Below are 26,146 nucleotides of genomic sequence, written 5' to 3'. Positions count from 1 at the left end.
ATGCTACCATCAAAACACAGCACAACAAAAAAATAAAATACTCTTTTTAATCTTTTACTGAATACAAACTTATACAGTTCCCTCAGTGGCATTTGAGCACCCCATTTAAGAGGTAAGATCAGTGTGAAGTTAATAACAAAAGACGTAACAGTACAGTCAGAGGTACGGAGACTCCAACAGTCCGAGTCTCCAAAGCACAAACTTTTGTTAATCAAACACTTCTGAAAGATTCTAGTTTTCTCAAATGAACACATGAACACTTTAACTCTGCAGCAACAATCCTACGGTGGTTTTACATTATATAGAGGGAGAAAAATAAATATTAAAAAGAACATCTTTAACAACTTGGTTAAAATAAAATAACTTTTAAAGTGAACTAAAACATCTTGTAGAGTCCTGTATGACGTTGCTGCTACACGTGTTTCCTTACAAATGTGACGTTCAATTGAAATGTTTGTTCTAAAACAATATTTAGTGTTTAGGTCAGATTCTGTTAATGGATCGGATTTACATTTGTCAGGCTGAGACTACAGGGCTAAATGTAAAAGACTTCTACCAACTCCTGAGAATTTATCAGTGGAGAAACTTCACATCAAATTAGAAAAGAAGTACAACGTAAAGTTATGCAACCAATCCTGCCTGGAAATGTAACAGCCTTGAAACGCACTTTAGTTTAAAGCCTACATGCACTCAAAATCAAAACGAGCTAAGAGCTCAAGTTTCCTCCAGCGCCTCTTCCGTTAGAGATCCCCGTCTGCTTCGGACCCGCTCGCGCTCACACCAGTAACACCCGAAGGGGCCAGGGTCTACGACAGAACAGTAACATGGAGGCAGATGGTGGCTCAGTGTCTTGCTCAGGGACACTTCGGCAGTCCGCTCTCAGCACTCTCCTCCTCCTCCACCACCACCACACAAACGAGCAGTCGCACCCATAATGATCAGTCCGCTGTTTGTGTGGAGCCTCTACTGACAGCCAGAGAGGGGAGCCAGACCTCCGAAAAAAAAAAAAAAAAAATTACATTTAGATTTGATTGTTAGATTACATTTAAAAAGTCACATCCCCACATGGAACAAAATGGGGTCATCCAGCTTTTTAAGAGTAGAATTCAAGCACTTTCAAGGATAAACCAATTTCCAGACTCATGAAACCTTTATCATAAAATCTTAATTGATATTAAAAATGCAACTGCCAAAAACAAAGTTTATAGAATTAATTTATACCCACAGCAATCAATGCATGTTTGAAATGAGATTACGTTGAAAATCAAGCAAACACTGAATCCAAACATATTCCAAATCTTAAACAGTTAAAAAGTTTGATGACTTTGTACAAATCCTGCTGGTCACATCACATCAGGGTTCGTCCAGACTTTATGCATATATATTTTTAATCACTGGTATTAGCTTAAGTTTAGATCTGTTCGACAAGGGGCTTTTCTGCATTTGATTTGTATGACTTTGTTGCTCATCTTCCTCATCATCATCCTCTGTCTGACTTCACAGGTGGCTCTCTGAGCTCAGAAACAGAGGACACGTTCCCCGGACTGCTGACCAACCAGCTGTCACACAGGTAGACCGAAGACGGACAACACGGACGGATGTTAAGAACGTGTATATTAATATCTGACAACCACTAGAGGGGGCTGTACGGTTTAGCTTCCTTGGAGCAGTGCCAGGCTGCTGCTGCGATCAGCTGGTACCATGGACATTAATTCAAGGGGAAAATGAACTGCTTGCTTGCTGCATCTATTAACCACATTCAGCTGGACCAAAGTGTCTACATGTCTTAGTGCCTTCATTGTCAGATAAGTGAAGGTTTTGACTTGGTGCTTATTGGAAGAGGTGTCGGGGGGTCGAAGCCAAATAATTTATTAAATTAACTGCCAAAAGTCGTCTTCTCAGCCAAAGAGTTTGGGAAAAGCCTCAAACCAAAAACCCTTAGATTAGACTTTAACTTTGTTGAGTTTGCCTGGATGGAAATAGTCTGCTGCTCAGTCTGGTGCTACAACTGAATCTTGCACTGTACGTTTTTCCCCAAAACGAGGAGGGGGGTGTTTAAGTCATATTTGCCTCCAAAGAATTGGATAGTTAAAGGTCCCATATTATGCAAAGTCTATTTAACATGAACGTGTGTCTACAGACCGCCAAACTGTGAGAATAGACCATCCTCTCTCTGTTTCTCCTGCTGCTCCTTTCAGTAAACATGTCAAAATGCTCAGTTTACATCTGGCTCCCTTTATGATGTCACAAGAGGATCTGTTGATCATGTGACCTTCAGCAGGCCGACTGTCCCCCGTCGTTTTTTGCTCCCTAATGCCAAAGATGTCGAAGGTGAGAACAAAGCAGGTAAACTGCTCTGTTCTTCTTAAACGGAGGGTTCAGACAGAGGCAGAAAACAGCTGCAGCAGCCACGTCTGCTATTAGGAAAATAATGATGCTTTGAACATTAAACCAAGTAAATCTGTTCTCACAGGACCTCCAGATACAAGTAGGAGCTTTTAAATTAGCAGAATATGGGACCTTTAAAAGGCTTGAACAACACAAACAATTCCTGTTTTTATAAACTATTTAACTTTCTACAAAGGATGACAACTTGTAACCAAAACTGTAACATTGGCTACCAAAGGTTGGATTTATTCTTACATTTCCTGTCAGGGCCCTCCCGTGCTGAATACAGTAGATTCATTTATGAAAACAGTTGCTTCAATTTGTTGCTAGTTAAGTTTTTCAGTCCTGAATTGTCAGAATTAAGCTGAGTGGCAAAGTGTTTTTATTTTCTTCCAAGATTTTATCTTCCACATACTTGAGCTAACTTGTGAAAATATTTTATTTATTAATTGTTTTGTTCTTGGTTGCAACAGTAAACACATTTTCATCTTCATGATCTGTGCATCCCCTCAGCTTCTTTCTCAGTGTCTGAGTTGTTTTGCATTATTACTGTCAGGGACTATGGTAACATTGCGGATGTTCTGTAAAAGCCACAGATATGTGAAAACTGCTTTGTAAATTAGTTTTTTTAATGGAACAAATTGAAGGATCCTTCATTTTAAAAGGGTACTTGTTAACTGACTGACTGTTCTTATTGTGTATGCATGGGTGAATGTAGAAAAGCATTACATTTTGAAATAAAAAAAAAAGTCAAAGAAGATCCCAATTTATATGACGATATGTTTTTTTTTTTTATATATAATTTCAGTGTTTAGAGATCTGTTCAAATGAAACCAGGATTTAAATGAAGAGGCGCGTTGCAGTAAAATGACAACTACGAACTCCTGTGCTCTGAAAGATAAAATTACTGTTTTTGTCAAAAGGAGTCTGGTGGCTTTAAAGAGAGCGATATAACGGCTTGAGTCCCCTGTTGCTAAGAGCTGTGAGACAGCAAGGTAAAGCAGTGAAACTACTCTAAAATATAGCATACACTTAGACTTCTATTAATGTTTTTAGGTGGCTCTAGACTGGGGGCATGCTGACCACAATGTACTGTAAGTAATACAATGACTATGGATAAGAAACTCATACAATCTCACTTCAACAAATCCTGTGACGCATGGCCAATTTTTTCTTTGCCCACAACAAGAGAATCATGGTAACAGTGGAACACAGGCTGTGTGGACTCAGAATAGCTAAAACTTCTTGTGTCGGTCTGTTCACCTGTATTAGCCAACAGCGTAGAAATAATCTTCAATATCGCTGCACTCTGCCTCGTCCCTGCAGCCCCAGGGCTCTGGTCACCATCCGCTGGGCAACTGCACAGTCCGTCCTCGGGCGTTCCTTCACCGGCTGGAGAAACTCTGGAGGACGACACAGGAAAAAAAACCATCTGACCGACATCATCCAGTGCTAAAACAGAAAATAACTTCCAGACTAAATACTAGAAACCACAGAGGGGTTCCAAGATATTAACAAAATATTCATATTATAGCATAGGATTTGCAGTAGCTACATGGCTCAAATAAGCTCAGGTAATCACTTACCTGCCTGTCTAAACACCTTTCCTTTGGCTTTTTTACTTCCCTCAGCCAGTGCTCTTGTCTTCAGCAGTGGATGTTCGATGGAGAGGGCGCGAAGTGCTGCGTATGACATTGCTAAGCGTTAGTAAATAATCAATCATTTTCATCCATGTTTTAACCTCAACCCCAGCACCGCATTTATCGTGCAGTGAGGACTCTCACCTGCCGAATCACTGGAGAAAACCCCCAGGGCGTGTGTGTTGTCGATCCACTTGATCTTCATCCCACCATCACTGAAACAGACAGGAAAGCACTTTAGCAGCTGAATCAGTTATGTGAAATCATCTTGATTTATTTAGCGTGAACACAAAGGAGGTTTTTCCTTTAAAAGGTTCAGTGTTCAGGATTTAGGGGAAGAATTGAATATGGTAGTTTCAATGATGCTTTCAGTAATGTACAATCACCTGAATCTAAGATCTGTTGTGTATCCGTTGGCTACAAAGGGAGCAGCTCCTCTTTCAATGGAATCTGCCACGTTGTATCGGCATGTTTCTACAGTGGCCCAGAATGGACAAACAGGGACTTTCATATTTTCTATACGCTACAAGTTACAGCTTGAATGTCATACCACAGATCCAGTGGTTGGAAGAAGCAAAAGAAGGAAGAAGAGGAATACCATTTGTGTTGTGACAAATGGAGGATAATACTTATAATTTAGCATAGCTCCTCATCAGCCACCGTAGCTTTTCTACACACTTGGAAAGGGAGAAGTGAGCCAAGGGGTGAACTGAGAGGGTATTCAGTTAGCTGCAATCTGCAACCTCACCACTAGATGCCACTAAATCCTACAAACTGCACCATAAGTCTGAAACAACAGAAAATACAGAAAATCTCTGAGCCACACATTAGGAAATTTAAAAATTGTGTAAACTTAAATCCAGAGGACAGATGTGTGGCGAGGTTAAGGATCCAAACTCTCTGCTCTCACCTGTACTCTGTGAAAGCATCCAGGAGGTCATCTGTTTTGAACATAGGTGGGAAGTTATAAATCTCGATCACATGGCGAAACTCATCCGGGTTGATGAACACATTCTCATACATGGAGTAGTCATTGTGCACGTGCTTAATGGAAAAAGTCGCCGCGTCTTTCAGATGGGCCTTGATCTGACAGGACAAACATGAAATAAGTGGTTACAAACTCTGATGCTGACGTGGCCTCAACATTAAAGAGGTTAATCCAAAAAACACTGAGTACAGAGCAACGGAAAATAACAGTAATAGGAGATGGTGATTATATTAATTCATGTATATCAGAGCATCAACAATTAATCTATTAATCAGTTAGTTTTCTAGGAAATTAACCAACTATTTTAACAATCCATCGATTAAAGTGTAAGTACAAAATATGTAAATTCTCTGATTCCAGCCTAAATGTGAATATTTTCTGGTTTCTTTATTCGTCTGTGACAGTCAACTGAATGTCTTTGGGTTGTGGACAAAACAAGACATTTAAGGACGTCATCTTGGGTTTTGAGAAATATTTTTCACCACATTCTGACATTTTATGAACCAAACAACTTATTGGTTAATCAAGAAAATAATCTACAGATTATTCAAGCATTAAAATAATTGTTAGTTGCAGCCCTAGTGTATATCAGTAAGACATATAAGTGAAGCATTGATTAAAAAAAACAATCACCATCAAAACTCAGTGTAGTTTACCTCTGCAGTTACGTCGCTGAGGTCCTTGTCCTTCTCATCCTCCTCCAGACTCATGGCAGCGATGCGGGACACAGTCTGGTCCCACACTAGAGGATCAGCTTCGTTCAGCGTCAGCACCTGAGGACAAGGCGATGAACTGTCGGCATCATGGTTGAGGATATTGTCCGCTACACTGGGGAAAGAGTCCAGTCTGGATGTGGATGACGACTGTGTGTTTTCTGTGGTTTCAGGACAGGAACAAGAGTCACATGAACTGCTGATGCAGCCACAGTGACGTGAGGCTGGACTGGGCAAATCCTGGTCCCCTGAGGGTCCATGTGAGTTTTGTAAGGAAAGTCTCTCCCGAGCAGCTCGTGGCATGTAAAGGGGTTTGTCCGGCCTCTTAGGTCCTCGGCTTCGCAGCGGGATCGAAGCTTTGGGCTTGGCATTGGCCTCCCTCTCACACAGGTTGTTGTTGCTCTCCAAGTCACTGTCATCCTCTACGTCACCCCTACAGAAAAATACAAATGTCTTTAATAAGAACTCCCATTTAATCTCCTATTTTTTTTTTTTGAAATAACTAAATGGAAGAATAAGGGATTTAGGAAAACAAACCATGAATATGAAGCAAAAGTCAAAAAAGCCCCATCTTTTATGTTACATCACTGACAAAGTGCAGATACTAACAGAGCCTCAATACACATATTCTGGTCTTCTCAATCAGATAGTGAGCTGCTATCTGATGTTTTTAAATGGTTAGTTCATTGATCGAGGCTGCGGTTGCACAATGAACTCCCGTGTTCTGTGAGGTTTTTATGAATGGAGTCTGGTGGCTGTGATGGGAGTAATAAGAATAACTTCAGTTCCCCATTGAAAGGGCCGTCTGACCGCAGTGTAAAGCAGTGAAAATATTCTAAATACAGTGCACATTCAAACTGATATTAACTATTTTAGGTGTCCCTTTGTTAGGTGGCTAAAATTAATTTCTCTGCTGCCCAGTGCCACAGCAAATAATGCAAAGTATCATTGTAAAACCCTACCTTGAATTTGACATCAATTAGTTTGCTAAAGTTAAATTTAAAGTGTCAGGCTCCAAAGAAACAAGCTGAGATTTCTTTCCATCTCATCAGAGAAAACTGTTCAATATACTAATGATAAATTCAGTCTCTAACAACTCTGACAAGTCTCAATTATAGTTATCAGCTGTGTCACCCCACCTGATCAGAGCAAGTCTGCAAAAGTTCAAAGATTTAAGTTTGGCCAACAATGTGCATATAATCTACTGTCAGTTTATATTCAGTACCGGAGCTCTGAATGGCAGACCACCACCCGACGCTGCCAGCTTTCCCCTACTGAGAAGGTGGTGAGCTCCGGCTGGTCCTCTATGGTCTTGTGGATCAGGTATCGCAGTCTGCTGGGTAGAGGTGGGAACAGGAGCACACTGGACAGGAACACAGAGGGTCAGACAACAGAAAAAGACAGTAAGGCCAAAATTTCTTTGCTGTTGAGTCTTTAATATCAGTGAGAAGAAACACAAGAACCACAGCAGCACGGCAGTACAGCACTTTAAAAACAATCACAAAAAGCCCCAAATCAACTGTTTAAATCCATTCATAAGGTTCAACTTCAACATTTAAAGCCCTTTGTAAATAATTAAAATATACAGTGCAAAGTACAGTATCAAGAGTCCAAGAACAGTCCTTAGATCTGGTCAGATGAACAGTTTTAAATCTGACAGCAGGTGTTACTGAGGCAGCTTTTCTATAGTACAGTTATTAATAAAGATGAGGTTGTGTTGTGTAGGTGCCTCTCCTCATATTGCTGATGAGGTCCTGGCCTACCTTTTCATAAATGGCACAGTGATGACAATGGTTTTCCTGTCCTCAAGAGAAACAGGTGCTTTATTCCGATCTAAGAACTCTGATTTTATCTTCAGTTTCTGTGCCAGATGTTTCACATGAGGTTCAAAAGTAAGACTGTCTATCATCTTAAATTCTTTAGGAGGATGCACAATAGAAATATGGGTCCAGAGGAATAAAACACACCTTGTCTGGCCAGTAAATGCCTGTAACAAAGTCTTTATTAGTAGCACTGGTTTTCTTAATGGTTGTAACTAAAGCCTTACCTCTTGCGGTTGCTCTTCTGCAGGTGTGTTTCCAGCTCCTCCTTGACATTATGCACGAATTGACATTCTTGCTCTGGGGAAAAACCGCAAAATGCCATCGAGAGAAGGAACACGCCAGGGTTCACGGAGAAGGACGGATCCCGTGTTTACAAAGGTTGGTTCAAAGTAATTGAACCTTCGTTAGTTAAAGCTGAGTAGATCAGAAAGCTAGCTAGTCATGCTGTGGCTACGATGTCCCCTACACCAAAACAATGCTAACCGGTTAGCTTCGGGCTAACTTTGGCTAACCCTGAGGAAACCGTCAGATTACCGGACGTTAGCTAAAAGTTGCACTAACTCGAGTGGGTTTACCGGGCAGTTATGGTTAAAGTCTACAATTTGTCCTTTTAATGAGACGTGACTACAATTAAAGTCAGAGTTAGCGGTGGTTCAGTAGCTAGCTAGCATCATGTAGCTTCCGGAAGCAGATGTTGTCTTTCTATAAACTGTTACCTCATATATCCGGTCTGACTCTTTCAAAATAAAAGCGACGTTCCTGCAAATCCAACTAAACAAGACTGTAAAAAAATGCAAATATATGATGTACTTTTTGTGGTCATACTTATCTAGAACAAATACCGGATGAGTTACCCACTCCCAACACATAATAGTACAGGAACAATTTTTTCCCACAGGTAAAGTGGGGAAGTTAATCAGTGAACATGCACCTTGCCCACATTTTCCATATATATATATATATTTGTGTGTATACATACAGTTTACATGTAAATATTCTCAAATGTAAATTTAAGTGTACTGTATATATTGTACACATGCTGTCATATCCACCTACCTCATGTATATCATCTGTTACATTATTCCAGCATTGTTGCACTCCATTGAGCCAGTTAATAATTTTTGTTGTTTTGTATTTATATTCTTTTTTATGAACTTTAAATTGCATATCTAGACATAGTAAAGTGTTTGTTTACCTTGGTTGTCTACTCTGTTTACTTCTGTCTAATTACAGAGTTAAATTTCTTGTAAATACTTTGCCAATAAAGCTGATTTTGTGCTCCTTCTCTTATAAAGCCTTATGCAGACGTGCATTTAAAAGAATGCAAAACACAGGGACCACAAGTTTCAGGAAAAGGCTATTTATTTAGATAAAACAGAACAATATTTATAAGAAAAGTACACCAGTTGTATCAAACACCAATTATAGCAATCATCTGTGGAGTGTTTAAGGTTTCTGTGGTGTCTGGTGATCATGAAAAAAGGGGGGATGAGACTCGCCATATAGATGGTGACACTTATGAGAAACATGTCACAAGACTGTTGAATGTGATTTGGGAGATTTAGTGCAGGATCACATTAGTATTTTGTGATAACAGTAAACATGCTCCATCTTTGAAGTCACAAAAAAAAAAAAAAAAAAAAAATCTCCAGTTGAGAAGCTCTGACGTGTGTGTTTCACATGACATGATTTCCCTCCCAAAAAAAAAAATCACATTCTTGCACGGATGAGAAAACATTTGCCTCAACAAAGGCTACAACCTCCGTGTTAATACTGTGGAGCACTGCCCATAACAGAATTACTGTGTACAGACTTTACCAACAACTCCGTCCTGATCCATTTCTTTAACCGTTCTTGGTGCTTACACATTATTAGTAATGTATTATTATTATTATACACTTTGTATTATTTGCAAAACATTACCCAAGTTAAATCACTTATATTTACCATGGTCAGAAAGTTGCATTTAGCACAATGGCACTATTCTTAATGACCAACCATGATCAACTACAACACGATTTATACTTTGCTGCGTGTATAAAAACACATGAAAACACATTTAATAACATAGATGGACAGGCAGACTGTAGAGTAGTTATAAATAATAGAGAAAGGGATCAGATCAAAATTATATACATCCATTTAGGTGACGCAGATGTCTGAATGTGTGTCGCCAGACAGAAGAAGAGTATCTGGTCGGAATCATCAGCCTACATAGAGAGGTAGAAAGGAAGACGACAGATAGAGTGGATACAGTAAATGGAGATGTCAGGGATATGGCTTATTTTATGTTTAGATTAAATGGTAGTAAATGTCCTGCTAATTTATCGGGCCTTATTAGGAAATGGACTTAAAAGAGAACAATTTGGCCAAATTATACTCTTAAAAAAACAAGCTTCATGTCGGACATTTTGGGAAAACTCCCTCATAAATGTTGCTACTGGCAAAAATGTGAATTTGGATCCAACTCTTGATTTAAAATACATCAGAAGGGCTCCATACCACAAGGTTCTTTATCTTCCAGATCCGATACTTCTGTCTTCAAAGATGGTAATTTCAACCTAGAAGATGGCAAGTTAAAGGAAATATACGGCGCTATATGCAGAAATGATAAACAACAATTTACTTCTCTTAGTTTACACAAAGTTCCACCAGCTATGTTAACACTTTCATTTCTGAAAGTTAAGTCACATCCTCTCGCCCAATGCCAGCCCCCTCACAACCCTTGAGCATAAGCAGTGTAGACACTGGATGGATGGAAGTCAAGTTTCATGTCCCCCCTAAGGGTGAATAGGGAGCAGTTGGTTTAGAGGTGGTGCATAAAGTTACGTGCACATCAAATAATAACCCTGCCAAGCATGTACATTTAAATATTTATGGTCTGGCCAGAAAACTTCACCAAAACCTACAGGAAAGCCTAATTTTGCATCTGTATAATTTCAATACTTTTCTACCCCATTGTCTATTGTTGTATATCGACACGCTGTGTATCCAGCTTGAAGACTGATACTGAGCAATTACAGCAGTTATTTCAGGAGATAAGTCATTAGTACAGCTGTTAGCAGATCAGCCTCATTGTATCACAGTGTGGACATGGTGATGCTGCTCTCTAGGGGAAAAAATAGACATGAGCAGCCTATTGTAATATCTGTGACATTAGCCAGGTGAAGGATACGACTCTGAGGCCTCTCTCTATGGGGTCAGTCAACAGCAAGCCCCTGGGAGCGTATACCTTCTCGTTCTGGTCCTTAATGTATTTGGCGATCTTCTTCAACACCTGCACACACCGAGACAGACAGTAGCACACACATTTAAGATATACAATGATATGTCGATCTGTCCAACACACCTAGAGACAAACATATGGGCTGATGATATACACAGCGTAATAGTGAGGCAGTTTTACCTTTTCATAATGTGTCTCCATACAGAGGAAGATTGTGTAGGCAGTTACACAAGCCAGGCAGCCCTCCAGGTACGACTTCCCCCCTAGTTTCTCTGCCTCTGCATACATGTTGTTTAGAGTCTGGATGGTTGCCTCAAACTGCTGCTTATCAAGCTGAAACCACACAACAGTTTGGACATTATTCACAGTACATTCAGTCAACAATCAAAACATCAGTGCAAAAACACTGCACATACCCTGGACTCCAGGTCGGACGGGAACTTGGTCTGGAACCTGCAGATGGTTCCTGAGCTGTAGTCCCTCTGGACAAACACCTTGGAGGAGACAGCTGGCTGCTGAAGGTCCTGCAAGCTGTGGGTCTGGACGAAGAAACAAACTTTAGACGGCTGTCTGTCATGAAAAGAGTCTGTCTGAAAGGTTGGAGCAGGAGCAGCTACAGCACAGCACAGCTAGCTACACACAAACTGGGGGAAATCTGGACGCTCGTACTATTATTTATCAGCTAAGTTAAGAGACAAGCTAATAGCTAACAGGTGTCGCTAGTACAGCTAATTTCTGGGCGCATACGTTTCTAATCCAAAGACAACTACCATCTATGTCATATTGACACTGCTGCTGTTGACTGCTGTAGGAAATTATAAATCATAAAATAAAATTAAATACTACGATCCGCTTGTGACATGGATATCGTTAGCTAGCTAGCTAACTAGCTAATAACACGTTAGCTTACGTTTGTTGGCCCATCAACGAAGCGGGAATTATGTCAGTGTTAGCATTCATTATCACCCAAATCGATAAATCAGTGTAACCATGTTAAATATTCAGGCAGTCAATAACACGTTAGTCGATAAAAACGAATAAAAAAAACAAATTCTTTACCTCAGCCATGGTGAGGCTGCTTCGCTTCAATGTTCCACTTCCGGCCCAGTGTTTTTCAGAATAAAAGCAACTTTTGCACAGAGGTATTGATACGTTAAAAGCAATAATACATGACAGATTTTAAATCGATATGTTTTTACAGGTGCTCTCGCCGGAATAGTTTGGACTCGAGTACATTACCACTTAATTACACGTCTACATTAACACCCATGAAGTTAACTCAAGTATCTCAAATTTCAAGTCAAGATCTGTGAGCAAAACTTTGGCAAATTTTGGTTGTTGGTTTACAAAACATCAGGGTGGTGAAATCATGGCCATTCAAGTTCCCATTAGCACTGAAGTTAAAGAGAAAAACTTGAATAAGCACCGAAATGCTTTGGTGAGTATAAACAGTGAATAAAATGCCAGAGTGTATTGAGTTACCATTTCTCAACCCATCTGAACACCTACAGAAGATTTTGGACCAAAGTGTAAACTAATGCTCTCCGCGTTTTGTTTCTGCACTTTTTCTTGCTCCTGACTCTCTGCTGCTGTAACAAGTGAATTTCCCCAGTGAGGGATAAATACAGTCTCATCTCATCTCCCACAAGTAATCAAATGTAAAATTTCATCTTCAAATCTATTTAGTGATGCCACTCATGCTATGTATCCTTTTATGTCGGGCTTTTTCTGTTTTGTCTGCTGTAGGCCTACTTTGGTTTCACTTGCAAAAGATCTTCATTGCATAGAGATTCTGATACAATTGTTATGCAAATGTGGTAAGGTGTTGAGGACATTTCCATACTTGGCCATGAGCACACGCTGCACTCAGGTTTTATTTTGAAGGTAGACACACCCAAACAGGAAGTCCTTTGTGCTCAATTTCCTGTGAAAATGTTTGACGTAATACTAAACGTCATTTAGGCCTTAATCACCCAGCTGACTCAAACATGTTTCTCTTGTTGAATTCAGTCTGAACATAAAATCACCACCTCAGGTAAACAAAAATGTGAACACACTGCTATAGATACATTTCAGACAGATTAGCCCACAGCAGCAATAGAATAAAATCAGATAAGATACCAGCATGTTGAATCCTGTTCTGGAGATTAAATAGAAAAACTGCTTTATGCATCCATTTTAACAGCTAAACCCCATTTAAAAAAAAAAAACCTTAAGTACTTGTTCCCTGTGTAGTTTCCACAGAATAGTTTACCAACTGAAGCAATACAGATGAGTAGTTATACCACCCACAATCTCAGATAACTGTAAAGTAAACACAAAGCACATGGAGTTTAAGTGTTTTATTGAATCTTGGTGTTATTTGACTCTTATTTGGTTCTGTTCGCTGTATGAGTTTAGTCGAACAGACCGAAGCCCATGTCGTCATCTGATTCCTCAGACTCCTCCTTAGCCTCCTCCTTGGCAGCAGCCGGAGCTGCAGCAGTCTCAGCAGCTGCTGCAGGTGCTGCGACAGCAAAGGCAGATGGATCAGCCAGGAAAGCCTTGACCTGTGGGGGAAGGAGGCAAAATGTTATTTTTCCATTTACACTAGTAAAGAAGTTCAGTTAGAAACTACAAACTCTTACAGATTAAAGCATTCTCGTAAAGTGTAATCTGAGACCCTGACTGAACAAAAGTGATTCTCTGAAGGTGATCCAGCAGCACCACCACCAGTTAATTAGCATACCTTATCTGCCAGGGGGAAGGAGTAGTCAGTCTCCACAGCGACAGCCAGGACTCTCTTGTAGCCATTGATGACGGAGTGGGGGACAGAGGCCAAAGTGGGGTAGCCAATCTCCAGACACACGCTAGCAATGTTCCTCACACCCTAAAAATGAGATTTTCAATGAGACAACTTGCAGGTACACATTCCAGACCTGATTAAACAAGTGATCTTGAGTGAGATTAGGTTTTAGTTGCACTGCGTCTCACCTCCAGGAATCTGCCATGCAGAGAAGCCTCTGTGATGTCGAGCACCTCAGGGCTGTAAACACTGCCGTTGTCATAAACCTGCTGGATGATGAGTCCGAAGGAGAAGGGCGAGATGTTCAGCATGTTGAGCAGTGTGGCCTCGCTGGCACCAACCTTGTCGCTGGTCTTGATCAGGTTAACATCACTCTGGGGAGAGAAAGAGAGGTTAGTTCAACATCCACCTGTACTACTGAATAAGTCTGACATTTTCAATGTGAGGACAAATGCGCCATGTCATGCAGACATAGATTTAAACTACCACAATGTACTTTTCAAACTCACCAAGATTTCAATGGTTCCCCTGGAGATCTTGGTGGTGATACCCAGAGCCTGGAAGAAGGAGGTCTTCTCAGGACCCAGACCAGTATTCTGGGCAGGCACAGTTACATCACAAGGGGCGATGGCTCCAGCACGGGCAGCTGCAGGCACCTGGGTCATTGGAGTGCAATAGTTTAGTATTCTGTTTCGCTAGCGTTGAACTGAAATCGTTCAAGACTGGTATGAATATTAATGGCTCAACACAAGTTATTGATTTAGCTTTTGGTTCAGTGTCTGAAACCTTACGTGCCTGGCAATCGAAGGATGTCAACAGCCAGGTATAGCGAGGAAACAGATTATTGTTTGCAGGGGGAACGACAATACAGTACCACACAAGCTGCATTGTAACTAATCCTGCATGCTGAGAGGGTTGACTGCTGGTGCTAGGCTTTAACTAGACAACCTCTTCTGGTGTTGCTGATTGCAGCTGGCCATGACATTGTGCCTTCAAAAGCCATTTGCCAGCATTAACTGCAGAAGATTAAGGGCCATTTTATTTGATATTCAAGAGGTCACGAATCACAAGAGTTCAGCAGCAATCTAGAGCCAAAAGTTGTATGGTGTGTACAACTACATGAACCCACAGTGCTTGTCAGTAGTCAGATTGAGGAATCTCACCTTGTTGGCCAGCAGCAGGTCCCTGACCTCAGCCAGATCCTCCTTGGTGAAGACAAAGCCCACATTTCCTTTAATGTGGGGCAGGAGCCTGTCAAATCACATGGGCTGTTAGATACACAAACAGGTGGACATTTCTACTAATGGGAAGTATGTTAGGTGTCTGAGACCTTGCGTCCCTGGTTGTCGGGGACGTAGACAAACAGGGATAGCTGGAGACAGGTTAATGTTTGCAGGGGGAACGACAAAGCAGTACTGCACAAGCTGCATTGTAACTTATCCTGCTAGGCAAGAACAGGGGACAAAAGTAGGGGGACAGCAGACCTACTTCTCCAAGGCGGGATTGTTCTCCAGATGCCCACGGATGGCTTTGCGCATCATGGTGTTTTTGCCCATCAGCACCACAGCCTTCTCACGCAGAGACAGACGGATGGTCTGCATCTGCTTGGAGCCCACATTGTCTGCACCCACGATGAAGCATTTTGGGTAGTCATCCAGGAGTTGCTAAAAAAATTCAAGACAAAGTACGTCAACACACGAGTCTCATTACAAGGATCCAAATAAACACGTCAGAAATAAGATTAGATTGCGTAAATATTAACTTACGTAAGCCAAGTCCTACTTACGATGATTTTCATAAAATAGTTGGACTTCCACGTGGCCCTGTCTTCCCTGGGCATCTTTGCAGTGCTTCCAAGGATCGCTTAAGAGCTGGTTTAAAGACGAGGGGTATCTACAGACAAACACCACACGTTAGTATGTGTATTTTAGAAACAGTAACAACACATTCAACATGGTACAGCGACATGTGGTCGACAGCTAACGTTAGCCGGCTAACAGCTAGCTAGCTAAAATCTGCAAAGGCCGCGCCGAGTTAAACCACCCTACCGCGTTTTTAATAGGACAAAACACCTTTAAGTACAGCAAATAAGACGTTTATCTAAGCAATCAAACAACCCACTATAGTAAAATCTCAATATACATTCATTTTACGTTTAAAGGAGCAGGAAAAAGTCCTTACCAGGCGTACGAGGGTCGCGTGAAAGAAAGAGGAAGAGGAAAGCCGCGTGAGGAATATATAGAAGAAACGCTAGCCAATCACAATAGAGTATGGGCGTCAGCTACACAACCATTGGATGACTGTTCTGTCAATCACCTCTGTTGCCACGCAATGACCAATAAGAATCCTCCTCCAGTCAACGCTTCACTAAGTAAGTTCCGGATCAACTTCAAGTAACTAATGTGGTGTAAATAATTATGTTTCTCCCCATCGAACAGGGATTATACTGAAGAGTAAAACCACAGACATGCACAGTGTGTATATAATGTTAACATAGTGTATATGTAGGATTGAGACGATGGCTCACGCGGCTCTACAGCTTCCGTCGGAGGTGTGGAACCACGTTTTTGGGTATCTGTCAACGGCGGACAAGTTCAGCGTCCGGGAGTCCTGCAAGTACTTCAAAAATCTTGTTGACCACGGATCTCTTTGGAAAGACTGGTCAGCAGTTCTGAGCTTCCCAAATGGCGCATATAATAGGGGGTTCTGGGCTTCTCTTCGGCGCAGAAAAGTCACCAGTGTGATGGTGAAGAGCACCAAAGCTAAGGACTGGAGACAGCTCGCCCTCTTTCTACCTGCTCTCACCACTGTGGTTATGGACCAAAGCTCCAAAGCGGGCCTCGACTGCTTAAAGGACTTTCCGCATTTGAAGCGTCTGGCTATTAGAAGATCTTCTCTTTCGCTAGATGCTTTCACAGTATCTCAACCCCAGCAGCTGACCCACCTCAGCATCTGTGATGTTAGATTTCCCACTCCAGCACAGGGTAGCTTCATATCTGCTGTCTCCCAGTTTGTAAACCTTAGATCTTTGGTCTGTCATCACATGGGGATCTTGGGAGAAACTATGTGGGTGATCCACTCCATACTTACCTGCCTGCCTAAGCTGAAGCATCTCTCATTGTCCAGTGTGCATATGCAGTTCGTTAGTCACTGTATTCCCAAACCCAGTCCAGGTCCAACTGGTGCCTCAGAGCTGTCCAGTTTGGAGCTCATCGACTGCTCGGATCATTCATTGCCAGAGGACGCCATGAGGATGATGCCTGGCCTGAAAAGCCTTGCTGTTTTCTTCAGTGATTCATATATGGAGATGGCAGAGAGCTGGTCATCACCTGTGTGCCACCTGAAAACATGGCTGAGGGACCTCCCTCAACTGTCATCCCTGCTCGTCGCCAAGGGCCCACCTGTTAAGAAGTATGTCAGGTCCATTCCAGCCACGGTGACCAGCCTCACGCTGTGTGTTGCAGGATTATCCTCTAAAGACATGGCAGACGTAGCAGCACAGGTACCAAATCTCCTGCACCTTCACATAGACATCTGGCCCTCACATCTGAGAGCTCACACAGCTCAAATCCCAAAACTTTTCCCAAGGCTCAGACGCCTCAAACTTCGCCATGAGCATGTGCCAGAAAAAGATTTCTTACACCTCCACCAGCTGCAGGACCTGGAGCACCTGGAGATTCTGGATAACCGCCCGCACCTCTCCAAGCTCACTGACAAGCTCCGAGCGCTCGCAAAGTACAGACTTCAGGTCACAACGTCTCCTCGCCAGAGAGATGTGATGTTTTGTCCTTGTGTTTGTCAGGTGTACTGAACTACTGTACTTTATCAGGCCAGCAGGATTGTTAACATATTGTTGTTTGAACGTATTGGGATCAAATGAATGTCTGGGGCTTTGATTTTCAAAATTTGTACACACTTTTACTTAAAACTCACCCACAAAATCACACAGATCTCACTGAGATTTATTATATAGTTTATTTTATGCTCACATTCGGATTTTGGAGTCTGTCGTGCTTTTTGTACAGTGGTTTCCAGCTTGGAGGTCAAACCCTGACAGAGGACACACAAAATAAAAGTAAGGGAGGCATGAGGTAATTAAGGAGATCAGAAAGAAGATTGTTTCTGCAGCACAAAATGAAGTTAATTTTATCAGTTTATTTTTTTCAGATTATGTCCTGAATTTTATTTATACATGAAGTGCACTTTTTTTTCATATTTTTTCTTATTTTGTACCTTTATGTAAACAGACTGCTTTTGTGGGGCTCGACTTAATATTGTTATGCATCACACTGAGAAAGGTAACACCTCATGACTGAAATGAATGTTTTGTAGACTTTGCTTATTTCTTACACTCTGATCTGGTTTAATGTAGAACACTGAATTGTAAAAGCATTGATGAAAAGACAAACAAACACAAAAATAAAAATCACTTTTCAGACAAACAAATGCCAGAAATAAAGGACTTGTTTTATTTGCAGCAGTTATAATAATCAATCAGGAATCAGGACCCGCAGAGGCTTACACCCCACCCAAACAAAGAGCCAGCAAAATGTGCGACTCATGAGAAAATTCAAATGGTAAAAGATCACATGAATGTCTCCATTTACAGAGCAAAGTTCACTTAATCTCATTAACAGTAAAAGGCTTAGATTTTTAAAAAAATGAATTCTTTGACAGAAGCAGAAACTATAAGGCAGTATACTGTAAGCAGATAAACATACATGGGGCAACATTAACTCACTATTCCTGTTCATTTTCCCCTACTTCTTCCTGTAAATCTGAATCGGCTACAAGTGCTCACTACACTTTCTGCTGTCTGACTCAGTACAGGAGGTTTTTCTTCTTGCCTCGTCTTTTACAGTGTAAACTTTTGGGTATTCGGAGTTAAGATGCACCACAGCAGACAAAGCCTCTCCCACACTTTAACCCGCAAAGAGTCAAATCGAAGGAAAGGCCGAGAACTCCACAGTGTATAAGACCTTATTGCATTGACACATTTGGCACAAGAGCAAACATCTTCTCAAGGTAACAATAATCTGAATGTGGATACTGTGTATTCACCCTCTGCACACTTACTGTAGTCAGTAACGTTAAAGACAAGTAGTATTAAAATTAAAATGCAAAAGAAGAGTTTGTGGCAGCACGCACATCCAAACACAACAGATCCTCGGTGCTGGTCAGAATAAATATGAAAAATAGAGTCACGTGGTGGCAATAAGTGTTCACGGGAGCATGATCTAGTGTGCAGACTCTATTTTTCTATTTAAAAAAAATCAAACATTGTCTCATCTATGTGGCAAAACAAAACAGAGCTACAAGTAAAATAAATCTGAAATGAGTCATTACATAGATTTGCTAAAGGCTCGGCCCTGGCTCGGTGTTGTATTCAGATTCCTGACCAGCTGACGCTAACGTCCAGCCTCCACCTGGAAGCCAAGCGCTGACATCACCTCAGACAGCAGGATCTTAGTTCGCCACTCGTAATAAAAATACTAAAAGGGCTGCGTCTCCTTCCAAGTCCAACAGAAGCTGGCAGGTGTTGTGTGTGTGAGAGCGGGGGGAAACTATTGTTAGCCTACTTGCCAATAGAGCCAGCTCTTTGCATATCAGTGTGAGCCCAAACAGCTCAAAAATATATATATTTTCATCAAAACGGCGACAAAACACAGTTCTGTCACAAAGTTGAGCACATTACACGTATAGAAATTTAGGTTTTGATTGTAACAGCAGCTGGCAGGTGGTGCTGATAAACCTCCAGATAAAAGAAAGCATGCTTTTCTACTCCAAATGCACAACCATATTTTACATGTTTACCAGCCTCATTAATAGAATTTAATACAGTGATAAAGTCCTAACAGTAGCAACAGTAAAACGTGGAAGAAATGCTGAACTGAAACATTATTTATTCTGAATGTAATTCTGTGTTGGTACATACAGCAGTAAAATCTCCACGTCTAAACTGGAGTAAAGACAATCGACTTTCTTTTGGCTTGATTTAAATTGCACTGTAAGTTAAACATTAATAACCGTTGTACATATATCAATCTTATTTATCTACTCTGTTTAAATTTAATTGAACATTATTAACGTGAATGACACAACACACACTTTGCAGTAGTAAAAACGAAGCTCTGAGTTGCTACAGGGGGACAAAAAAAAAAGTTAAATGTGGTTACTTTCTAATGTTTGACTGAAGTTACAAGAGCACACGAATGTGGATGTGATGTCCACTGAAAATGAGAAAACATCTGGGTTCATTTTCAATATTAAAACAGTAGAAAAATAAGGAGCCAATATCCTGTAAAATGCACCTTAAGACGGTCTCATCAAGAGATCTGTGTTTGGAGTGTGCAAAGAGTCTGAACGGGTATTTTAAAGACGTGAAGAAGAAGGAGGAGGAGGAGTTCAGTGTGTGTCTGTGTGCACGATCATGTTTTCAAGATTGGTTTAAATGGCACCTCAATAGTTTACTAGAAAAATACATCTTTTTCATGGATCATTCCGACACTCATCGGCCAAGCACTGGGTATTCACCACTCAGCATATTCTAAACCTGCTTCAGTCAGCTCTCTGTGGTCCATGCATAAAACAGCCGTACGGTGCAGGGTCTCGCCCTGCACTGGGGGAATAAACTCATTTACAAATACAGACTCCGAAGAAGTCTTAATTCGACGCTCATATGCTTTATACATGTACACACGCACAAGGGGAAATTAACGTATTTTCTTTGCTGGACACAGGAATAAAACTCCAAATAAAAATCTCTTTGGGCTCTGTTAAAAATGTCTTTAGCAAAAGTGTGAAACGCTGAGCCTGAGAGGTTGGACAGCCGGGGAAGTCCCTGCAGTGTCAGGGGTCAAAGAGTCGGACACATTTCTCACCCTCATGATGTCATCCACCAGCGCACCAACGCCCTCAGTCTAAAAAAAAACCACCTCACTGACTCACACATGCTGTTCATGTGAGCGCACACGCATACACACGTGCATTCAGACATGTAAATAAATGTGCAGACGCGTTTACACACAGACACACACCCTAACTGAAGAGTTTAATGAAGCAGCCTTGGCAGTAGGGCTTGTCGTTCTGCTCCTTGAAGGTGCCTTTGTTGAGCTGCTTGAGGCAGAAAGCGCACACAAAGTGCTCCGGGTGGAACTTTTTGCCCATGGCTGTGATGCAGCGGCCGGTGATGGGCTTCTGGCAGCCGGAGCACAGCGAGCCGCGCCGCTCGTGGTAGTGCGCCTCACAGTACGGCTGGCCGTCATGGTCAAAGAAGCTGCCGTTTACGAATGGTGTGAAGCACTCCTGGAAAATCAGAAGAGATAGAACTTATTATGATGAATTAACACAAACTATCCACCTTCACTGAAGGTGTAGCCACCAGATGTGCTCGGGCTCCTGCATTTGCAGATGACGTTACACATTATGACATTAAGATTGGCTGTGTGTTCTGTATTTGATTCTGTACTGTGCATAAATCTCTTGCTGAAATCTGAGGTTAGTGTTTATTAAAACCAATATTCATTTGTTTCAGTGTAGACATTCTCCATTATCTATGGCCCAACCCAGCTAACATTGTACAGGTTGCCAGCCAATCACAGGGCCAACACATAAGAGACAAACAACCATTCACACTCACACTCATTAATTTACAATTACCAATTAACCATGCAAACTCCACACAGAAAGGTACAGGGCTCAAACACTGCACCACCATGCTGCCCTAATCTGAAAATCACATAAATGCTGATATAATATCATGTAAAATTAACATACTATGAAAATGAATCCTCTTTTCACAGTCAAACAAACTGAACTCACGGCATAACGATTATTTAATTTAAAGGGTGTCTCCAGTATTTTTAAACCTGGGCCTTATTTCTACATGTCAACAGATTGTTACAGCTATTTTGTAATCCCTTGAGGCAATTGCCCCAAAACAAAGTACGTCCATCAAGAGTGCTTGTTTTTTCCACTGACAGGTTCAGATTGTTATTCCTAGTGTCTGGCAACATTACAGAAAGGATCCCCACAGAAGTAGACCTGGAAGATACTTTTTGTTTACCCAGAAAAAGCTGTTGTATTGCGCTATTCACAACCACCAGACTCCATTGACAAAAGCAGTAATGTTACCTTGTAGAACACAGGAGTGACTAGACTACTGCTGCCTCAGGCGGTTAGTTTGTTTGTATTATTGTGTGTTGCACAAATATTGTCTTGTATCTGAACTAACCCTTAAAAACACCAAAGTCACACTAAAATACAAACAACTTGACCAATCGGTGCAGCGGGAGACTCTCATGTAAAATTACTATTTTTGTCAAACGAGTCTGGTAGCTTTGAGGGTTATAACAGCTGATTCTTGTTAAACTAGGAGGTTCTTAAAGGTTTATCTTTGGAGGGATCCTTTCTGTAATATTGTCAGACACTTCCTGCCTGCCACTTGTTCTCAGCTGCCGACACATCTATCATTCATTTTGAAACCAAAATATGTAAAAAAAAAAATAGGCTGTAGCTTTATTTTGAATGATCTCATAATGTGTAACGTCATCTGTAAATGCAGGATGTGGCAGGCCGAGCACACCTGGTACATGTCAAGACACTCACCCTGCAGACGAAGCATTCGGGGTGCCACAGTGAGTTGAGAGCTGAGATGTAGTTCTCCAGGATGGCCCGAGCACAGCCACCACATTTAGGGGCAAACATGTCAAAGTAGTCCTTTCTGCAGAACGCCTTTCCATCCTTCTCATGGAAACCTAGAGGGCAGCAGAGACACACAGTCACTCACTCCGCATGCTTCTTTTGATCATAAAAATTCACACCAGCCAGGTGCTGCGTTATTAATTGATGAGCAGTCGGTACCTTCTGGTCCAAAGAAAGCTCCACACTGAGCACAGAAGAAGTGCTCTGGATGCCAGGTCTTGTTCAAAGCAGTCACCACTTTCTGTGAAACACACCACAACCAAATGATCAGTCAGAGTTTGCTTAAAGATGACCCACAAACAAAAACAGGGTGGTTTTCTATGTCGATGTATGAGAAAGTCAGCAAACAGTATGAACATGCACATTTGTCTTTAGGAGAGAGACTAACACATCAGAATTTCAGAGGCCAGGAGAGGGTAGCCAAAGTCCACAGAGGCAGATGGGAGGTGCTGAAGAGCTACGACTGATACCTCATGTTTTCCAGGCCTGGCAGACCTTCAGTAGCTTCAGCTGGAAGCAGCAGATACTGTCCATGTAAAACAAGCTTTCAAAACATCCACAACTGCTACGTTTCTGCAGCAGGGCAACAATCACTGACAGCAAGCCACTAAGAAAAACCCCCGTTTATGATTAAGCGCACATGTGATTCTTAGTTTTGCCAGCAGAGGGTGCAAAATTGAAAAAGAGGGTTTTTTTATAGAGGGACGTGGAGGGGGGGGGGGGGGCTGACATAATTCATTATCTGTATATGGAGATGCAGAGCAACTAAACCTAAAGCATAACAACAGGGTACAAAAACACTGCATGTACATTGTGCATCATCAAAGCAAATCAAAAAACTGAGCAAATCAGATGAACTTTAACACAATTAAATGTGTTAAATGAATTAATTTAAACACATTTTTCATTATTTTATTCATTTAGAAATTCAAATTGAAACTGAAAAAAAAGAAGTGAATGAGGAAATCTATGCAGCTGTTACTCATGCTGGTATTTCCCCAGGTTAATGTCTACTGTCTACTTCACTTCCACTACCTCTGGCAGTGTGTGTGTGTGTGTGTGTGTGTGTGTGTGTGTGTGTGTGTGTGTGTGTGTGTGTCTGTAAGCAAAGGCTAAAGACCCCCGACGGGAGTGTGTCTCTCTGAGGATAAAACAGAGCCCTAACAAGTGAGAGGGAAGAGCAGCGAGATGTGAGTTGGTCAGTCTGCATGCACAAGACAACTTCAAGTCCCCCCACCTCCACTGCTGCCTGCCTGAGTGTGTGTGTGCGTCATCAACTGAAAATGTCTTCTGGCTTGAGAAATAAAGACAATTTCCAACATGTAGTAATTTTTCCAGTAAGGCCTGAATCCATTAAGTTATGAATAAATAAATATCATTATCCACCCTATCCATGGTAAACTGCCTGTGTGTGTGTGTGTGTGTGTGTGTGTGTTTTAATGCATGCATTACTAACATCCAGTATGGGTCCATTACAGTAGTGGCATCGTGGTGAGAACAGGCTGTGGTAGTCTTTCTCACAGTAAGGCTGCCCCTCGCGCTCAAAGAAGTTCCTGGAGCCTATCTCCTCCTGGCAGTGGGTGCACACAAAGTGCTCAGGGTGCCACGTTCTGCCCATGGCGGTCACCACCTGGCGTGGGGAGACACAGTGCATTAAATTGAAATGAGCTTCAAAGGGAAAGACCTGGCTCAGCAGAGATAATCGCTGCAGCCTTGCATGCAAGAAGCAAAGGGGATGTTGCCAACAGCAGCAGATGCAGATCTCAATGTTTAAAAAATGAATTTGAAAAATTTATTTATTTATGGTTGTATATGCAAAGTAGCCCCCGTCCATTTCAGTAAGATGATATTCACAAAAAATTAAAGTCTCAAAGTAAGCAGGCAGGTAGGTATATGTTAAAACACAGAAGAAAAGCTTCAAGTTATATACTGTTACACTTACTGGTTGCCAATTAAATAACAGCTGAGCTTAAAGCTGAATTGATAAATTGACTGGCTGGGACCTTAAGAGGATTACTCCAGTATTTTAAAACTGTTTTTTTCATATTTTGGGTTCAGAATGACTGATAAGCACAACAAGCTTTGGAATTGATCCAGTAGGTCGTCTCAGCCGGGAAACAAGCTGAAATGGCTGTATCGTAATCCATTCGGCAAATGAAATCATCAAAATATATCCACGAAAAGTGCTTGTTTTTACCACTGACACACTGTTATTCAAAGTGTCTGACAACATTATGGAAAGGATCCCTACAGAGATAATAATAATTTAATAATTTCAAGCATCAAAGTAACACTATAACAATCAAGTTAACGGATCGAGGCAGCAATAGACCAGTAACTCATTTATTCTGTAGTAATTTATACTGTTTCTCTCAGTGGAGTCTGGTGCAATTCAACAGCTTCCTCTTAACCACATTCTTGACTAAATGCTATGATGATGTTTTATAAGCCTATTTGCTTTTGTAAATTATACCACATAAATCATAAGTCTATCTAAAACCAGGCAGTTTAAATTCAATATGTGCACCAACCGAAGTCTTAATTGAACGTGTTCTGACTTGTGTGTGTGTGTGATTCAGTGTTATCACCACCTGTCCAACAATGGGTTTCTTGCAGGCTCCGCAGACGCCTTTCGCCACCGTCTGGACTCCGAGTCTGTTGAGGTCGGACTGCAGGCTTCCCAGCATGTTGTCCAGCTTGTTGGCTGGTTTGGGGGGACCGGTGGGAGACGTCTTACCCTGGGACTGGATCTGTCGGCGATGGAGGAGACAAAGTGGTTTCACTATACCATTCATTGTAGAATCAGAGCCATGGTCCAAGTTTTGCAGTCATTGGTTGTAAGGTCATTGTTTGTGCACGTCTGTACTAATTCAGTGCTCATGTGTTCGGCATATGTCCTCATCGCTTTAGATCATGATGTTTTTAACTTACCTCCTTGTCGTATTACATAATTTAAACCTAATACAACTCTTTCATGTTATTGTCTTTGTAATCGTCATTACTAAAGTCGCCATCCTGAATCGCTGACGGTACAACAAGAGAACAATCTAGATGCACAACTGCAGCACCTGAACGTGACGTCACCCGCAGTCCATCTCAATACTTTCACTCTCAACAGTCTGCAGCACGATACACTAAACCGGCTACTGTGTCAAAGTAGCCACAGGAACCACATTTTGTCATCAGTGCTCGTGCTGTTAAAGTTAGCGATGGAGACGGCGATGGAGCCAGAAAGTGAGGCAACTAAGAAAAGTAGAGATCAGCACCATAAAACTGACAAGTAGGAGAAGTTATGCTGATGTAGAACAAATTGATAATCATTGTTACCACCACCAAAGACCAACAACAACAACAACAATAATAATCACAGTTTGCTCCCATAACTACCAAAGTGAAAAGCTCTCTCTCTCTGTCTGTCTCTGCTCAGCAGCATTCACACTAATAAATTAATTTTAAGAATTATTATCTTTTATGTTTACATTTTTTGCCGTCACTCAATTAAATTGGCTCCTTAAATTGGCACTTGGTCGCCAAAACTGTGAGAACCCCTGATCTAGATGGTGGTTATCCGTCTGTCTCGTCTGAAAAAGCCATGTGCAAATTAACCCACGATAAAATAAAATCCCATCAGCCCTCATCCATTTGCAGTTTGCAGGCTGTGATGGTGACTCTCTAATATCAGTATTGTGTGTATGAATGTGTGTCTGGCGACTGTAATGTAAGCAAACACAGACCCTCTCAGATGTTGTGGTTATTGGAGCTTCATGACTCTTACGTTCCACTGGGAGAGAAAATAGCATCTCTGCTCACACACACACACACACACACACACACACACACACACACACACACACACACACACACACACACACACACACAC

The 26,146-nt window shown here is 41.5% G+C and overlaps 6 protein-coding genes across 8 annotated transcripts in view; 2 read left to right on the top strand and 4 right to left on the bottom strand.

Moving 5' to 3' along the window:
* The window catches only part of loxl2a (lysyl oxidase-like 2a), a 30,184-nt gene extending 27,053 nt beyond the window's left edge, over positions 1-3,131 (top strand). For both annotated transcript variants that reach the window (XM_070837988.1, XM_070837997.1), the window contains one exon: positions 1,504-3,131. In XM_070837988.1, the coding sequence (XP_070694089.1) occupies positions 1,504-1,574 (71 nt within the window). In that variant the 3' untranslated portion in view covers positions 1,575-3,131. The remainder of the gene's footprint in view (positions 1-1,503) is intronic.
* The window catches only part of LOC139212536 (transforming acidic coiled-coil-containing protein 1-like), a 98,643-nt gene that overhangs the window by 62,040 nt on the left and 10,457 nt on the right, over positions 1-26,146 (top strand). The gene's annotated exons all lie outside the window — the stretch shown is intronic.
* r3hcc1 (R3H domain and coiled-coil containing 1) lies at positions 28-8,117 on the bottom strand. Its single transcript, XM_070838010.1, has 8 exons — positions 7,777-8,117; positions 6,955-7,092; positions 5,673-6,162; positions 4,939-5,114; positions 4,173-4,243; positions 3,975-4,070; positions 3,652-3,791; positions 28-992 (listed from the first exon to the last, which is right to left on the bottom strand). The coding sequence occupies exons 1-7, from the start codon at positions 7,872-7,874 to the stop codon at positions 3,682-3,684; spliced, it is 1,179 nt and encodes a 392-aa protein (XP_070694111.1). The 5' UTR covers positions 7,875-8,117; the 3' UTR covers positions 28-992; positions 3,652-3,681.
* Positions 8,897-11,882, bottom strand: LOC139208360 (golgin subfamily A member 7-like). Its single transcript, XM_070838022.1, has 6 exons — positions 11,838-11,882; positions 11,195-11,317; positions 10,959-11,111; positions 10,728-10,829; positions 10,055-10,113; positions 8,897-9,762 (listed from the first exon to the last, which is right to left on the bottom strand). The coding sequence occupies exons 1-5, from the start codon at positions 11,844-11,846 to the stop codon at positions 10,066-10,068; spliced, it is 435 nt and encodes a 144-aa protein (XP_070694123.1). The 5' UTR covers positions 11,847-11,882; the 3' UTR covers positions 8,897-9,762; positions 10,055-10,065.
* rplp0 (ribosomal protein, large, P0) lies at positions 13,106-15,765 on the bottom strand. 2 transcript variants are annotated; one of them, XM_070844862.1, is made up of 8 exons: positions 15,745-15,765; positions 15,350-15,456; positions 15,052-15,227; positions 14,727-14,814; positions 14,073-14,219; positions 13,752-13,937; positions 13,507-13,647; positions 13,106-13,327 (listed from the first exon to the last, which is right to left on the bottom strand). In XM_070844862.1, exons 2-8 carry the CDS (start codon positions 15,401-15,403, stop codon positions 13,175-13,177), a joined length of 945 nt encoding a protein of 314 aa, XP_070700963.1. In that variant the 5' UTR covers positions 15,404-15,456; positions 15,745-15,765; the 3' UTR covers positions 13,106-13,174. The 2 variants fall into 2 exon arrangements, with proteins under 2 accessions (XP_070700963.1, XP_070700971.1); XM_070844870.1 differs by lacking the exon at positions 15,745-15,765 and having other exon boundaries at positions 15,330-15,456.
* Positions 19,450-26,146, bottom strand: part of LOC139212604 (paxillin-like) — a 33,805-nt gene continuing 27,108 nt past the window's right edge. Inside the window, exons 7-11 of the mRNA XM_070843079.1 lie at positions 24,858-25,016; positions 23,723-23,896; positions 22,426-22,507; positions 22,171-22,319; positions 19,450-20,868 (exon numbers count right to left, since the gene is read on the bottom strand). Coding sequence (XP_070699180.1) covers positions 20,602-20,868; positions 22,171-22,319; positions 22,426-22,507; positions 23,723-23,896; positions 24,858-25,016 — 831 coding nt within the window. The 3' untranslated portion in view covers positions 19,450-20,601. The remainder of the gene's footprint in view (positions 20,869-22,170; positions 22,320-22,425; positions 22,508-23,722; positions 23,897-24,857; positions 25,017-26,146) is intronic.

This window comes from Pempheris klunzingeri, chromosome 2 (assembly GCF_042242105.1).
Source record: "Pempheris klunzingeri isolate RE-2024b chromosome 2, fPemKlu1.hap1, whole genome shotgun sequence".
NCBI classification, from domain to species: domain Eukaryota; kingdom Metazoa; phylum Chordata; class Actinopteri; order Acropomatiformes; family Pempheridae; genus Pempheris; species Pempheris klunzingeri.
Note: the sequence above shows the minus strand (reverse complement) of the source record. Positions and strands in the feature narration are given on the sequence as shown.